General features: G+C 52.1%; 1 protein-coding gene across 3 annotated transcripts; it reads left to right on the top strand.

Annotated features, from left to right (window-relative positions):
* The first annotated feature begins 6 nt into the window (after positions 1-6).
* Positions 7-16,204, top strand: WNT4 (Wnt family member 4). Of its 3 annotated transcripts, XM_042015842.1 has the most exons (7): positions 1,209-1,285; positions 1,421-1,516; positions 1,999-2,231; positions 11,220-11,455; positions 13,478-13,609; positions 13,978-14,120; positions 14,338-16,204. In XM_042015842.1, the coding sequence occupies exons 3-7, from the start codon at positions 2,104-2,106 to the stop codon at positions 14,803-14,805; spliced, it is 1,107 nt and encodes a 368-aa protein (XP_041871776.1). In that variant the 5' UTR covers positions 1,209-1,285; positions 1,421-1,516; positions 1,999-2,103; the 3' UTR covers positions 14,806-16,204. The 3 variants fall into 3 exon arrangements, with proteins under 3 accessions (XP_041871778.1, XP_041871776.1, XP_041871777.1); XM_042015844.1 differs by lacking the exons at positions 1,209-1,285; positions 1,421-1,516; positions 1,999-2,231 and adding an exon at positions 7-156; XM_042015843.1 differs by lacking the exons at positions 1,209-1,285; positions 1,421-1,516 and having other exon boundaries at positions 1,897-2,231.
* Positions 16,205-17,027: the final 823 nt, after the last annotated feature.

The following is a 17,027-nucleotide window of genomic DNA, read 5'->3' as shown; positions in this document are numbered from 1 at the left end:
GGCTGCCCCGGGCGCGGGGCGGCGGGGGCGCTGCCGCCGCCGCCGGCTCCGCGCAGTCTCACCCTGCCTGCCCTCCAGGATGAGCCCGGAGTATTCTCTGCGCTCCTTGCTGCTCATCATCCTCGCCACCTTCTCGGCCAACGCCAGCAACTGGCTGTGAGTAGCCGCGAGGCGAGAGGGGGAATACGGACACGCCGCCACTTGTTGGTAGCCCGGGGGGCGCGGAGCAGGTGCCTTGGGTTTGGGTAGCATCGGGGTGCGACCCCCCGCAGCGATGCTGCTCGGTCCCCGGCGGGGCATCGGGTGCCCGTCGCCATCGCGCCGGTCCCTTGTCCCCGCTGAACCTCGCCGCCGTGGCCATGGGGTTGCAGCCCTCATTCGCATGCAGGTGGGCGGCAGGGGATGCCGACTCTCCCCAGCCGCTCAGTGGCGGTGTATTATCGCGGCTGATGGGAATGGGGCTTGTTATCTAGCTCCCGTCCCATTTTTTGTCGTTAAGTTATGAATGCGGATCACGCCGAGATCACAGGCGGAGGTCGGGGCATGGGGTCGGAGCGAGGCCTGGGGGTTGGCGAGATGCCACGCGAGGGACAGCGGTCCAGGGGAGGATTTGGCAGAGCTGGGGTGGCCAAACGTGCTGGGCTTGGGGATCTGCAGCGAGCAGGGCTGCCCACGCCTCGGCCCCCCATTCCCGGTAGGAGGACGGGTGTCGGGGGGGCTGTTGCACGCTGCAAAGGAGCCCGATGACATCGGGAACCCGCTGAACAAACACTGAAATAATGTGTAAGGTAAACAGGGACAGAAATCGTTCTGGAAAATTCCTACGTGTTTGCCAAGGCGGTGGGACTACTTTCTGCAGAGGACACCTCTCCTTCCCCCCCCTCCCCGGGGCGGAGGGGATGGAGCATGACAACACTTTCCCACCTAACTTTGAACGAAGGCATCGGTTCTTCCTAATAAATCTGTTTTGGTGGGAGATGGTGCTTCCCCTGCTCCCCGTGTTGCCGGCTGACGGGAACTAATTAGTTCCCGTGCACGCACCCAGCAGACCCGCTCTCCGGCTGGGAGCATGGGCCGCCTTCATGGATTTCTGTCGGCAGGGGCAGGTACACCACGCAGGATAGGGAGTTCCCGGGTGTGTCGGCATGAAAGATCCTGAGTGTCTTGTACTTTTCCCAACACAGGTGCTCAGGTGGGCACACATCACCGGTGCAAGGAATCCTCTCTGCATCCGGATACGGCTCCTGCCTTTAGATTTTGAGTCGCTGGAGGCTGTGGGATGTAGGTGGGTTTTGGAGGATGCTCCTCAATGCCTGGGGAAAGCGGCAGGTCAGCGGCACTCTGAGTGTCCTGCCTGTGGGAAAAGGTGGCTGCCTAGGATGCGTTAGTGCTTAGTCCTTCTCCCCTCCTCCTTTGCCAGATGGAGAGACTTGTGTGCCACACGTCTTCAGCAACTGGTGGGTGGATCATAGCAGCTATCAAGGTGGTCTTTTTAACTGTCATGCTTCTGGTGAAGGTATATTGGGAACTGTGGGAGTGTTTTTCCCGCAGGAAGAAAGTCCTGCTGAGGAAGCTCTGTGAGATGATGGCAGATATCTGGAGAGGAGCAGCTTCGGCTGCCCTGGGACGGGCACGGGGGAAAGTAGGCATTTCATGAGTGAGGTCAGCAAGCTGCCCCGCACGGATGCGCAGAGGTGGGACTCCCCTCGGTCCCCGGCGCCGCACGCAGCTGGGATAGGATTTGGGAGGCGACGCGGAGGGGTGATTCGCCGCACTAATCGGGGAGGGCTGTGTGCAGCCGTCCGTGCTGGCAGAGCAAGGGTGGGCGCGGGGGGCTCGGCAGCAGAGAGCGGAGGGCTCATTCCTGCCAACAGGGGAGGAAAAGCAGATACATTTCAGTGCGTTTGAAAGGAAGGGGGTCAGCTTTTTTTGATGTTGCAAATGTATCATGATAAAAGGATCGTCCTCCGCTCAGTGCTTTTTATTCTTTGCCTTTAGGATTAAGACAATTTCCATTGTTTATCTTCTCACATCAGAAACAAAGGCTGCCGGAGGCAATAAACAGAGTGAGAAGGATCCCAGGAGTTATCAGATATTCGAGGAATGAGTGTACCCCGTATGTCTTCACGTGTGTGGGCTCGGCATGCTCGGCGTTATCCCAGGGCACTGCCAGCTTGCACCCAGCACACGGGACGGATCCAGCCTCGCCAGGCACACGGTTCTGCACAGAGGTGTGTGCACTGAATGGCAGCGCACAGTGGAGTTTGCTTTTCCAGAAACCTGCTGGATTAGTGATTAAGCTCAGTTGTGAGCTTTTTTTTTTCCCCCCTAAAGCTCTAAAGCTTCTTTCAACCTGTACAGACTCGCATTCCCCCAGCGCTTTGGAGAGATGCCGCTTGCAACACTTGATCTAAGTGTTTCTGTAAGCCTGGCTTTGTGGGAGAAGTGCTCATTTTGGCCATGCGATAGTGTCTGCTGAGCTGCCCCATCCAGTATAAAAAGGAGATGGTGTAGGGATCTCTCAAAGGGATCACTCTGCTACAGTGGCCATTGAGCTGGAAGGGATTTCCCAAATCTTTTCATTAAACAAACCAAGCTGCTTTCTCCCTGGTTAGGAAGCAAACCTCAGGTGCGTTTTCTCAGTGTCTTGAGTTTGGGGAGTTGCTGCTTGGCTTGTTGCCTATCCAGAAAGCCTCTTTTCTCCAAATCTGAAGAGATGCTCTGTTCCCACTTCTTGTGAAAGCCTCAGGCTTGCTCTTCCTTCTGCATTTGGAGGCTCAGATTTGCCTCCTGCCTCTTCAGGCACAGATTTGTAAATTAAATAAAGGGCTGTAGACAGAGCCTTTTACATCTCTCTAGCTGTGCACAGGAAGGTCCATCTGGCTTCTACTTTATCTCTGAAGGAGCCCAGGGACATGCTTTATACAGGGGAAGCAGATGAGTTACTTTTCAAAGTAACTTGTACTTTGTAGACTCTTGAACCCACATGTGCAGTGATGTGGTTGAATTTGGAAGCAAGGCCTCTTCTGCTCCAAACCCATCCTGATGCTGAGGGTGTTTCATAGAAAGTTCCAGCCAAACAAGCATCATTCCACAGCTGGAATAGGAGTGCCAGGCTCTGGTTTCAGTCCAGTTGTTTAGTTAGTTATTCATTTATTTACCTATTTTGGAGAGAAGGAGGTCCATATGAAAACATGGACTAGAGAATGTGCAAAGTGGGTTGTGGATGTAAGTATCCACTAACTGCGTGAGGCACTGGGGCCCACTGCCTTGCTCTCTAGCTGTTCAGAGGGTTTGAATGATGAGAGAACAGAAACAGAAAACATCAGATACGACAGGGGAGGGTCCTGTAGGGGTGAGACCCCTGGTTATCAAATTATCTGGGAATCGTTACAGCCTCTCTCCATTTTCTTGCAGCTAAAACTGGCTCTGGAGGAGGCTCCCCATATGGTCTGAGATGTGGTTATGCCATTGCAGAGCATGGTGTACCACCAGCAACTCTGTCTATCCATCCTTTACAGGGATTTCACATTTCCATCTGTGCTTGGGACTTGGCTTAAAGGGCCAGGAGCACAGATGGGCTTTTAAAACCTTAAAAAAAAATTAATTTGAGTGCTCTGGGAAAGCTTGAAGACATTGTGAGGGTCCTAGCAAGCCTGGCTAAGCAACTGCTCTCTAACCACTTTCGAGGGCTGGTGAGGAAGGGATAAAAGGAGTTTGGAGTTCCCTGGCCTCCTTTCATCTGAACATCACAAGGTGCTTTGCAAACAGGGGCCCAAATTCTTTGTGCCCATCTCTGCCAGCTTAGGAGTGAGGATGTTGCAAGAGCAGGCGGAATGCTCATTTTGTTTGGGTCATTATGCAGTGCAGAGGATTTGAGAGGAAGCATGCCTGGGTCCTGCATTTGCATCCTTCTGGTTTTAAACCAGGCTTTATTTTTTTAAGGTGAGTCTCCACAGCTTTGATAGTGGGGAGAAATCACTTCACCTGGAGCCTGGCTTGGTTTAATTTTGTACAAGATTCTTTGCATGGTCATTGCAATGCTCCCGTCTTCCACCTGGTGAGGAACTGGTCCAGCATTTTCCCATCAGGTGCTGTGCTGCCATGGCACAGATTTGGCAGGTGCAGCTGACTCTAATGCAGAGTTGCTCCTGCCAAGCTCCACTCCCCTCTCCATGCTCCTGGTTTTTGCTGTGAGGACAGTGTCAGGAAGGTTCCCCAGTCACATCTGTCCCAGCAGCCAGGGTGGTAGGTTGCACCATTTGGGTTTGATGAGGAATTTCCTTACTTTAAGGGATGCTGTGGGTTGGACAAGTGGCTCTCCACTTCTGGGATGCTCAGGGCTCCCTTGCATTGCTCTGTCAGATCAACAAGGTTGGTGCATGAACCCATGGTACCCATTCCCAAGGCTGTGGGGTGGGGAAACTGCTGTAAATGTATTTTAATTTTTATTTATTTGTAAATCTTGCCACTTCTGACAAAACCAGCTAATTTTAACTCAGCAATGAACACGGGCTGGCTGTGGGTTGCACTCTGCAGATTGCACTCAGGTCCTGGCACTGGACTTCCAAACAAGTTTGGCTTGTCTCTGAGCAATGGTCTTGTCTGGCAGACACCCGTCAGGGCTGTGTTTTCCAGGGTGTTAGGAGGGCCCCGTGCTCTCTGACTCCTCAGTGGTGATGGGCATTTCTGTCCTTTCCTAAGAAAGCCTCAAATAAAGTTACACCCCAGTCGTTCACTGCAGAACCTGACTCTAGGGAGGATGGACAAGAGGGAGATAAAACCACTCTGCATCCCAGACTGTGAAGAACTGGATGAGCTCCAAATATGAGCAACAGCAAGAGGCAGGTTTCTTTTTTGCACTGCCTTGATGTGACTCCATGAATCAGAACTGGACTTTTGCACTGACACAAAAAAGTGTTTATGTGACTCTGCTGAGAGCTACTGTCCACTTGATTAATTAATTCATCTTTGTAGATGTAGAGAAATGCATTACAGCCACTTTCTTAAAATGATGAAATTGCTGAGCAGTCCTGGAGGTTAACAGTTTCTACGAGATTCTTCTGTATTTCCTTACAAGTGCAACGACACTAGCTCTTACAATAGCTGGTGATTTTTTCTTAAAGGTTGAAAGCCTTGTGAATCCACAAACTTTCAGTCATCCAAGGCTGCTTGAATGTCAGACTCTGCTCTGGATACTCAGTGCAGGTAACCTCTGCCTTGCCCACCCCAGGGTGTCTGTCCCAACATCTGTGGGTGACCCCTGGCAGCATCCTCCAGGCTCTCTTGGAGCTGCTGCCATGGGCTGTTGCACTTCACAGCCAGGAAGGTGCCGTGCAGGATCTGACTGGCTCAGCAGAACTGGAGCCAGTATTGTGCTTTCATGAAATTACCTGGGGGAAAGTAATCAGTTGAGTCTCTTGGCCGATGTTGGGTGAGATCAAACTAATCCTGTAGAAGGCTTTTTTTGCCACGTATTTGCAAATTCTGATCGAAACTTAAAACTCATCAGATTTTCTGCAACCAAGTCTAGCCTGAAGCACTGCAGGAGTTGGCCTGCACTTGCCTCCTCTTGCAACAAGGCCTTGGTGTTGTACCTGAGTCCAGGAGTAGCTTCTATTGGCTTGTAAAGGAAGTAAAGGAAATTTCCTACACATTCAAAGCAGATTTCCAAAATGGATGCTGTTCAGGCTCTTTCCAGCTTCCATCCTGGTCATCCCCATTACAAAGTGGAGATTTTGCCCCCACATGCTCAGAAAGCAAAAAAGCAGCACTGGCTCAGGACCAGCAGCTGGCCATCTCACTGTCCCCAAATACTTGTGATGGGGGAGGCAAGCCACCACCAGTGGCTGGGGCTGGGGCATTGCTGGGTGCACATGGTGTTAGGTGCAGGGTCTAAGGGATGGGGAACAGGATTGGAGGTGTAGGCTCACCCTCGAGCTGAGGGGTAGAAGTGTAAGGCGTAGCAATGCCTCCTCCTGGGTGACTCTTTTGGCAGCTGTTAATTGGAGATGAAAAGTAGGTGTGAAAAGCAGGTTTCAGCAAAGAGATGGTGCTCTAACTGTGACAGGAAGGACTGAGGCAGACAGCTGTATTTCTTCCAAGAAAGAGGTCAGACAGGTTCTCAGATTATGACTTTGTAAATCATAGTTTACACTTAGAAAGGCAGGATGTCTAATCCCAGGAGGGAGATGCTCGGTCCCTGGGAGGGCCAAGTCCTGCTACAGAGCCAGCAGCTGGACAAGAGCAACCTTGCAGGTCTCCCACAAATCCTGACAGGAACATGCCCAAGCTGACAGACTTGAAGAACCATGGATGTGGTGGGCCCAACCAGCCTGGTGCTGTTGGCACAGGGAGAGTGGCACTAAGCCCAATATGGGACACTATGAGAAATCTTGGGAGCTCTCTGGCCTGCCTGGAGCATCATCTGACGTGCCAGCCTGAGGCATCTTTCCATGGCTTCACTCACCCTGCTTGGTAGGGGAAAGCAACAAGGCAAAGGTAAAACACTTCTCCATATCTGCAGGATGGCTCCTTGCAAGGAGCCGTAACTCTGATCAGTACCTCTCCCTGCATGCATCTGTCTAGCTATGCAGACAGACAGATGCATGCAGGGATGCATGGGGTTTTTCCATGAGTTTTTCACATTATAAACAAGCCTTTAGTTCTTCCCCAGAAGAAACTTGCCTACACAAGCAGTTGCAATCCTTAGGACAATCTCGAGTCACTGCTGACTGTCCCTGCAGCCTCAGTAAGCATGGAGATGTGCTTGCTGACCCCTCCACAATCTGGGGGGTGTTTGCTGCCTTTCAAACAGGAGCAGAGCTGAATCATCTTCATAATTTAAGGCTTGGACAAGCCTTTTGTGGCCTTGGCCATTCAACCCTGGGGGAAGGTTGAATATTTGCTGAGCAGGGTGAAGCTTGTGAGCCTGATTTCAGAAGATCTATTGCGTGGTTTATCAGGGATGCCATTGGCCTGGGTCTGAAAGTTCTCATCTTCAGGAAAATATTCCTGAAATGAGACAATACAAAGAGTTCTCACACTTGAAACTCATTTGCTTGAATAAAAGAAACACCAGAGATCTCTGCTTTCTACAAGACATCTGCTGCATCTTCTCTGACCCACCTCAATTGAGTATTTGTCAATGACTGAAATTTCCACACCTTTCCATAGCAGGGAATCTCTCCTCCTAGTTCAATCTGCCAGCTGCTGTGGCTCTTTCAATGTCTCCTTGTCATTTCACCCATTATTCTTCCTCCTGAAAGTATTATCATAATTTTTATTTAAGCAGGGCTTTCTGACATCCCCCACCTTTCCAAAGCTCCCTGGATTTGAGATTTACTTATTTTCCGTCTTGCAGAGTGAATCAGCTGCAGCTGCTTAAATTATGGGGCTTCAATCCTCATCTCAATACTGTGGATGGGAAAAAAGGAAGGGCTTTCTGTCAGTTTTCTCTTAGATCAATGACTCTTCAGAGGGAGGCTGTTCTGCAAGTGACTTGCCTGGATTTAAAGGCAGGAGAAAAGAAACATACAAGGCCATGATGAAGCAAGGAGACAGAACTTGAAAAAACGGTGTGGGCAGCAGCTCTCCTCTTGAAACATTCTTTGCCCAGTCTTGGAAAAGGAAGAAAATACACCATTATTTGGGCTTTTTTTCCACAAGCAGGGCTGTTTTGAGGCTGCATGTGAGACTTAAATTATAAGCATAATAAGCATAGCAATCGAGATGTGATATCACAATGGAGATCTGCATGGAGACTTTGCAGAGGGCAGGAGCTGTTTGTTGCATTCCTCCTGCTGTGCCCGTCTAGCTTTCTGTGCAGGTAGACAAAGGCTTTGGCTGTGGATTCTACCACTTCAGCCCAGGAAAACAAAGTTTGGATGAAGTTCTTGTTAAGGACCAAGCAAAGCGCTAGAGCCAGGTTTCCATGGGGACCGTGGGATGCTGCAGATGGGTTTGGTTCCTGACAGCCCTGGTGCTCCACAGCCCTGAGAAACATGAGATGGAAGCATCTCCAAGTGCTGATGAGGGCGGAGCATGTTTCCTAGCTCTTACCTCACTCTTCATCTGCCCCAGAGAGGGGAAGGGGATAAGATGTTCCTACCTGGTGCTCCTGAATGTGGTGTGATGAGATGCCATATGAGAGCCTCAAAGCTGAGGTCCTTCAGCAAAGGTCCTTCCTTAAATCCTTGCCTCAACCTCTGGATCCATCCTGAACGAGGGATCAGGATGGGAGCTTCCTCCCCCATCGAAAACCATGTCTTTTGGAAAGCAGAGATGGTTCTCCTGGACCGGTAACAAACTGATAGCATGATGGGGCCACAGCATTTTAGGCACAGTTGCCTCCATCTCCACAGAGGGGCTGCCAAACATAGGCTGAGGAGGGGTGATGGGACACAGGACCTGTCAAGGGGGAGAGAGGCCAGAGCACTGTTCTGGATAGTTTCATCCTACTTGTCTGCCTTGCAAAACAAATTACCAGATCTGTTCTTGGAGAGCTGTACCTATTTTTGAAGCATCCTTGGCCTTTGTTTTATCATCCCAAACAGCATCAAATGTGAGTTGGGAAAGCACCTTATCAGGTGCATCTCCTTGGAAAAGCTTGAAAGGCTCTTGTCACACTTTCCTTTATGCGTGCTTTGAATTTATTACTCCATATTGCCCAGAGAATCTCAAGCTGGGAAATATGTAAGAAAAGAAGATGATGCCCCATCCTGAGCAGAGCTGATACTAATGTGGCTCCTACACCTATGTCACAGAACTCTTCTGCCTGTGTCTGCACTCAAAGCAGGCACTGACTCATCTGTAGGACCAGTCTCACAGCTTTGAAGGAGATGCTTCCCTGGCATGATAAATGCTGCTAGAGTTGCTGGCAGAGGGGGAAGCCAAATCAGCACAAGGGGTTAGTACTGGAGGTAGATTCTGATTTTCTTGGCTTCCAGGCCCAAAGCTCTTCTATAACCCACATTGTCTTGGGCTGGATCTTACCACTCTGCTGCATCATCTTTCCCATGCCCAAGCTGGAATGATGGCTGGACCTGGGAGGAGACAGCTGTTACGGGCACTCTGTGTGTGCTCAGCATTCAGCATCCTCAAAGCTCCTGGAGGTGGTTTGGTGCCTTCACCCCACATCAGCTAAGTGCAGCAAGATGTGAGAACAGCAGTTGTTGCACTCCATGTCTGGGATGGCAGCACAGGGTCAGGGACACCCATGTGCATGGTGTGGGGGCCAGCAGAAAGGTGACAGTCTTGAGTTTGGCCATGGTGGGTTTTTCAAGCCACCCATGTGCATCAGGTCCTGTCCTCTGCAAACAGGGCTGTCCCCTTGGAGGAACAGGATGCCTTGGGCAAAGATGATTTGCTGGTATAAAGGCTCTAAGAGCACTTGGCTCTGAAACCCCAGCAGCCTGCTGCTTCCCACTGTTGGAGAAGCTTTGCCTCCATGATCACAATCAGGGAAAACTGAATACTTTTGACATCTCACCATGCAGATTCCCCATGAACTCCATGAGCCAAGACAGCTTTCTCCCTGGCTCCCATGGCCCCCCAGTTGTGAGCATGAAACCAAGCTGCTGAATAATTCTGCTGATGCACAGAAGAGAAAATCCTGTTCTCTCCTCCTGGGGCAGACTGGCAAGGTTAATGGGAGGAAGAGGCTGTGACAACCTATTTTGTGGCTGAAGTCAGCAGATCTGGCTCCTGGGACACATGGGAACAGGCAGGGAGCAGGAGCCACTTTTGCACAGTCACTTCTCAGAGGCAAGCAGGGCTTCAAAAGAAAAATCCTTAGCAGGATGTTGCAACTTGGGAGGAGGAGTTAAAAAAACAAGCAAACAAAAAAACCCACAAGTTCTGTATGGCTGGGAAATGCAGTCAAGGCATGAAGTTTCCAAAAAGCTCACTACTTACATCTCTTGGTGCAGACAAGGTAGCAGCATGAGACAACACTGACAATTCCCAAGGACACTAAAGCTCAGTGTGGTCAGTGGATGGATGGGTGCAAGTGTGAGTTACACCTGTCCTGTGCAGGGGACCTCCACAGCAGGTCAGGGCTCCACCATGGAGGTGTCATCTAAAGTGGCTGCCAGCAGCCACAGGAAGGAGGGGGTCTCATATACACACCTGCCAGCACAGTCACTAATAATTGTAGAGGATATTAGATTATCACACAGCCCTGTTGGAAAATCTGACTGGGTCTATCTTAAGCTCCTTCTGTGATCCAGAGGTTGGGGCAGGAGGATGGAACTGGGAAACGGGCAAGCATGGACACCATGCCCACAACACAACAAGGGGTGGGAGGCTGAGTTACTGGGATGTGCAGCAGGAACCATCATGCCCACACACTGGACAAGGAAATGCTGAGAGTTTTTGAGGTGCTTGGTCTTAAAGGTGCTTGCTCCCTCATTCCTCTAATGCTGACACCCAAGAGCAGCTCTGTGACTCTTTCTGCTGAACATGGCGCTATGGAAAGCAGAACACATGGTCCCCTCCACACAGGACCAGTCTTTTCCAGATCATCTAAGACCTCACGGCTCTATTCACAAGTTGGGCTGGTGGAGAAGGTGCCCAGTCTGTGCAATTTTGCCCCAGCAGGCTCCTGATTCTGCTTCCCTGCTTCAAGCCCTGCTTGAATCCCAAGTGACAGGAAACCTGGCAGCTCCCAGAGGCCATCCTTGCCTGGGATGGGGGAGCTAAAAGCAGCCTCCAGGAGGGAAGTGGTTTGAAGGGCAATGTTTGCCGGTGATGAACACACAGCCATGCTGTGGGAGCACTGTGGCAGATGGAGCTGGCAGCCAAGTGCCTGTCCTGCTTGTTTTGGCTGACTTCGGAGACCTCTGGCTTTTCCTAGTAGCACTTGGATATGCCGGTACTCAGGAGACCTGACCAGGAACATTCAGACAACACTGAAAATATCTTCCTTGCCTGCAACAGAGGCAAAGGGGAGCCAACAGCTGGACTCCCTGAGAGACAGGGACTAGGCTGCAGAGGGATGGTGGTTTTGCTTGGGCTTGTTCTCTGTCAGCCAAAAATGCATCTTGTGGAGCCACTGCTATGGTACATTTATAGGTACCCCAGATGGGCAGCAGGTCTCAGCTATGGAGGGAATAAGAGGTTCAGTCTCCTTGCTTTCTGCAAGGCTGAACATGGGCCCCAGCTGAATATGGGCTCTCCTAGCCCTTGCCTCCTAACCCGTTGTGCTGGTGTCATGGCAGGTACCTGGCAAAGCTGTCTTCAGTGGGGAGCATCTCCGAGGAGGAGACCTGCGAGAAGCTGAAGGGCTTGATCCAGCGCCAGGTGCAGATGTGTAAGAGGAACCTGGAGGTGATGGACTCGGTGCGACGCGGAGCCCAGCTGGCCATCGAGGAGTGCCAGTACCAGTTCCGCAACCGCCGCTGGAACTGCTCCACACTAGACACCCTGCCTGTCTTCGGCAAAGTGGTGACACAAGGTGAGCTGGAAGGACGTGTGTCTGGGGTGATGCTACTGGGGGAATGGCTATAAAAGCAGTCTGGTGGACTGCAGGTGGTAGGATTTTGCCTTCTTGCCCCAAACCGGTGGCTGGGGAGGGTCAGGAAGGGCCTATCCAGTGTTGGATCTTGGGGCAGATGGGTCCCTGTGCACTTCAGCAGGGCTCTTCTCACTATGTTGGGTACAATATATCCAGACTCCTGCTGCTCCTCAGCTCTCCTGAACCTTTTTCACACGCATTGACAAGGACATGCCAAGTTTGAAAAGAGGTCCTAAAGTCACCCTGTGGTCTCATCTCTTCCCCACCAAGCCCAGGAGCTCCACTCCACAAAGCCATTTACTCAGTCTCTTTCTGGGTAGTGCTGAAGTGGTGGCTACTGCCAGGCTGGCATGTGGCCGCTCCTGAGCAGAGCATCAATGGGCACCATCAGGAGGATGGCTCAGTGCCACCTGGCATGGGAAGAACTCGTGGCAGCATCATTGCCCACCACCAGCCTTCAGGGCTGGGTATGGCCAGGGCAGCCCCCAGCCCCTCTGATCCCAGCTGCACCCCAACTTCCCAGCACAGGACTGTAATCAAACCAGAGCACTGGAGTGAGGATACAGAGGGGAAAACCCCTCTGCAACCCCTTAAGATCACTGAAGCATCCCTTACCTCCCCTCAGGTGCTATCTCTGAGGCACTATCTCACCTCCTATCCCAGGACCCCTAGACCAAAGCTCCTCCCGGCTCCTTATTTGACTTTCCTCTCCTCAATGCAGGGGTGAAGATCTCTTCTTGTGAAGGTTCAGGGACTGGAAATACCAGAAATACCAGAAACTAAAAGTCGTCTCTTTTTAGGCAGCCACAGCACAAACCGACCAACATGATCCTACTATTAGCCTCGATTAACTTGGAGGCGGTTCAGTCCCCACACTGGCTGGGTCCTCCCCAGCCACTGCCAGCTGGGCCACCAAAGTCTGGGATGCGACCACCAAAGTAGCTGCCCTCTCTCTGACCGGCAAGCTGGGTGATGCCTGCTCACAAGCCATCCCCCCTCTGCACCAAGCATGGGACCACCCCAAATGTCAGCCCTCCTTGCTTAGAACTGGAGGGTTTGTGTCCTCAACCAGCCTTGGAGGACAGTGGGGATTTGTGTGTTGCTAGAGCTGATACCTGCCCCTGCTACCCTGTGTGTTCACACCCAGGGATCTGTCCAACTTCTCAAACACGCTTTTCCCAACCATGTGGCACCACATAGGTACCTGACACAAGAACTGGGACTGGACTGCACCCTGGACACCAGTGGGGTTTTGTGAGGTGCTTTGGGAGCAGAACAGGGTTTTGCAGAGTAGTTTGGGAGGCGTTGGGAGCTACAGGACCATGTGAAAGAGGATGGCAAGGATCTGCACCTGCAGGGAATGTTCCTGGACATGGAAAGCAGACAGGTGTTTTGGATGCAGGAAGGATTCCATGGCAGAGGTGCCCTGCAAGCACAAGGCAAGACAGTCTTCCATGTAAGCGCTGGAGAGCTCTGCCCGCATTGGCAGTGCAGCCTCTGTCTCTCCTATTGCCAGGTTTTATCATTCACCCATCATTCATGTTTTTAATATTGTGGGGCAGTTCCCAGCTTATTCACTATTGCAAGAATGGGCCCTCACTGCTGCAAAACATCTCCCAGCACCCAGGGGTCTCTGATGAGTCAGGTTCAGCCTTGACACTAAGCAAACAGCATCCCTGGAGGTGGGGACAATGAGGGTTCTGCATGGGCTGTCTCATCTTAGGAGGAAGTGACAGAGCAAAGGGTTTAGCCTGATAGCTCTGTATAGCGAGAGCCATCTTTCAGACCAGCTTTTCAGGGGGGTTTATGTGCCACACCAGTGTTAAGAGGGGAGAGGAGAAGAGACACACATGGCAGGCCACCAAGGGCCTTTGGCCACCGGGCTACATCCCCTCCAGAATTCCCGCTCGTGTTGCCTCGGACTTGCTGCCACATTTCCCACCATGGTTTGTGCCATTTCAGGGACGCGGGAGGCAGCGTTCGTCTATGCCATCTCTTCGGCAGGGGTGGCCTTTGCCGTGACCCGCGCCTGCAGCAGTGGTGAGCTGGACAAGTGTGGATGTGACCGCACAGTGCAGGGGGGCAGCCCACAGGGTGAGTGTCTGAACAGGGAGCAGCTGCAGCTGCCTGGGGACGCGAAGTAGCCAAAATACCTGCAATTCAAACCCACTCTCTGGAGCCATCCAGAAAGGAGGGAAAAGTTTAAAAAAACAAAACTCTGGTTAGTCCACATGAGTGCCTCAAAAAGGCACCTGGGTGCATAACCCACAGGACAGAAAGCATCTTGTCCATGTGTCCCCCAGGGCCACACTCCCTAGCTTCCCTAATTCCCCATGCGGCCCAGACTACTAGGCAGCAAGACAGAGAGGGGGCAGGCCAGCTGGATTTTAGGAAGAGCAGGGCTGGAGAGTGCAAGCACTACAGGGTGGCAGTACCTGTCTCATCTGTGCTCTCTGCCTCAGGCTTCCAGTGGTCGGGCTGCTCCGATAACATCGCCTATGGCGTGGCCTTCTCACAGTCCTTCGTCGACATCCGCGAGAGGAGCAAAGGGGCCTCTTCCAACAGAGCGTTAATGAACCTCCACAACAACGAGGCAGGGAGGAAGGTAATGGCAAGGAGGAAACGTAGGCAGTTGGTGCGGCTCTTCAGCATCCCACCCAGGCTCTGCAGCCACAGCTTGAGCCATTTGGGCTTCTTTTAATTCCATACCCACCCAGCAGTGTTTTCTGCACAGCCCTCCCAGGCCCCATCCATTGCACCCTCCCTGCTGTGTCCATCCCATGCTGACCATCCCATCTTGTTCCTTGTGTCTGTTCCTCCAGGCAATCCTGAACAACATGCGGGTGGAATGTAAGTGTCACGGTGTGTCAGGCTCGTGCGAGTTCAAGACATGCTGGAAAGCCATGCCCCCCTTCCGCAAAGTGGGCAACATCCTGAAGGAGAAATTTGATGGTGCCACAGAGGTTGAACAGAGCGAGATTGGATCCACCAAAGTGCTGGTGCCCAAAAACTCCCAGTTCAAGCCCCACACAGACGAGGACCTCGTCTACCTAGACTCCAGTCCTGACTTCTGTGACCACGACCTCAAGAATGGGGTCCTGGGCACCAGTGGGCGGCAGTGCAATAAGACCTCCAAGGCCATTGATGGCTGTGAGCTGATGTGCTGCGGCCGTGGCTTTCACACGGACGAAGTGGAGGTTGTGGAAAGGTGCAGCTGCAAATTCCACTGGTGCTGCTCTGTCAAGTGCAAACCCTGCCATCGGGTGGTGGAGATCCACACGTGCCGGTGATGCACGGGGGAGAGCACCCACCTGTATCCTCTTTAACTGACCCTGCTTCTCCCTTGCCCCACAGCCAGGACTGAGGAAGTGACCCAGATGCTGCAGGGAGAGCACACCTCTTTACAGAGACAGAACCACAGAGAAAAACAGAGTTTAAAGAAAAAAATATTTAAAGTTTAAAAAAACTGATCATTGTTGGCTTTTTAAAATTTTGTTTTGTCTGCTTTGCTGTATTTCTTGCTGAAGCCAGAACCCCTTAGTGTCCTGTGCCAGCAGACACATTTGCTCTCTGGCTGGCTGGGGACCTGTGTGGTGCCAGCTCCTGTTGGATGGGCTCCTGCTGCCTCTGGAGCGCTGCAGATAAGAAGTGTTTAAGACAAGGGTAATGAAGCATTTGAAATCTTCTATCACAGTTATTTTTGTTTGTTTAAGGCACATGCTGAGCATCTTGGACCACCACTGCCCTGGCTAAGCCTCAGGAAGGGAAGGAGCACAGCCAGCCTGTGCAGCCAGGTGCATGGCAAGGGACAGGCAGGTGGTGACAAGGGTGGCACTGTCCTCCAAGAGTTAAGTTCCATGTGGAGCCCAGCAAGGGTGATCAGTTTATGAGGGAAATGTGGGACACTTCTGCACCTCCTTGTTGTGGGATGCTCAAAGGCCTCCTGGGCAATGGATGGATTTTGGAGCAGCTCCAGGGGCTGCTCTGATTTACAGAAGTTCCTCAGTGGCTGCCTAGGGCTACTGGGGGACACGATGGTCCCACCATGCTCCCTTTCCCTCATCTCTTCTCCAGTACCTGGTTCCACTGGAGACAGCAAAGGGCAGTGACACCTGCAATCCACTGACTCTTAATGGAGCTGGGAGCTGATGGGAGAAAATCCAAATTGATTTCTTTCCTTCTGTCCCATAATTGCCCCCACCTTGCATGCATCCCACAACAGGTCTCCTCTCCCACAACAGGTCTCCTCTTTCTCCTTCACATGCCTGTTCTCCTCACTCAGGAAGGCACTTGGGGACAGTCACCATCCTGCTGAATGCTGAGAAAAGCAAAAGTACACAGTGGAGCAATTGTTGGGGGTGGAGGAATGCTGGTGTTCTGCCGCTATCGCTGTCTCACCCTTAGGAAGACACGAAAGAAGGACTCAGCCAGAGGGATGCCGCCATGTGTGCCTGGTCACAGAAATTTAGTGCAGCAGGGCCCCAGCTGTCCTGTCTTGCTCCCTGGGACACTGCCATGAGGATAAGGTGCTGTCCTGCCTACTCTGTCTTCCCTCTGCCTAGGACTGGCTTAGTGCAGAGTCCTTGCTGTTGGGCTGCAGTACGAAATATTTGGAGAACTAATAAGCAGAGGGGCACTGCGAGGGGAGGTGGAAAGTGAACCAATTCCTCTCTTCCTCACTCAGTGGTCTATGAGTCAAGAAGTAAAAGGGAGGCAGAGAAAAACCTCAAAATGGCACCTTAAGCCAACAGGCGAGGAGTCAGCATTGCTGAGCCCTCCTGTGTAGGAGGGAGCTCTCTGCATGGTCCAGGAAAGCCCAGAGCTGTGGCCCTCACCCTCCCAGCTGAAGGAGGGGGTTCCTGCAAAACCTGCAGTCTTGTTTTTCTTCCTTGAGGGGGGAAAGGTTGGGGGAATGCACAGACGTATGTGAAATCCCATCTGTGCCATGGCAGTGATGGGCTGGAGGAAAGCCTGTGGTCGCTGGAAGATCTCCAGACACCATCTGCTGACAACTGACTTGAAGCAGTGCAGGGCAAGGGAGGTTTGCATCAGGGTAACCCCCAGCGCACCCCAGCTGCCTCCCTCCTGCCTGCTCAGCACCAGCTCCAATAAACCTCCAGCAAAATGTGCCACGTGATGGGGAGGGACACCCTAGGTAGGCCCTGAGGTAGAGCACCGTGGGTTGATCCATTTCAGTGCAAATGAGAGATCTGCACACCAGGGCAGGGTTTGCCTCTCTCAGTTGGCCAAGGGTGCAGCATTAAATCCCCAGGGGGGCAATCTAAGCTTTGCCTCCCCTGGTTCCATCTCCAGCCCCCCCAAGGCTGCAAATCCTCAAATACCTTAGAGACTATTATTCCTCTTCCCAGCTCATGCAGAGGAGGTCACAGACCTCAGGCCATTGGCCAAGTCTTCTACTCCTTGTCCATCTAGGATGAGGGCCAAAGCCAAACAAGACAATCCAAATCAGCATGGAGATTAATGTCTACACATGGGATTTTTTCAAGCTGCA

This window comes from Corvus kubaryi, unplaced genomic scaffold, assembly GCF_017639235.1.
Source record: "Corvus kubaryi isolate FWS band 111438036 unplaced genomic scaffold, C.kubaryi_AGA036_p1.0 split3-37344, whole genome shotgun sequence".
NCBI lineage: Eukaryota > Metazoa > Chordata > Aves > Passeriformes > Corvidae > Corvus > Corvus kubaryi.
This window is presented reverse-complemented; position numbering and strand designations above follow the sequence as displayed.

Excerpts from the sequence above, each read along its gene's own strand:
- WNT4 (XM_042015842.1), top strand. The coding sequence starts at position 2,104 with ATGAGTGTACCCCGTATGTCTTCACGTGTGTGGGCTCGGCATGCTCGG. Across the intron at positions 13,610-13,977 it reads GCAGGGGGGCAGCCCACAGG|GCTTCCAGTGGTCGGGCTGC; the intron begins GTGAGTGTCTGA and ends TCTCTGCCTCAG. Across the intron at positions 14,121-14,337 it reads ACAACGAGGCAGGGAGGAAG|GCAATCCTGAACAACATGCG; the intron begins GTAATGGCAAGG and ends CTGTTCCTCCAG.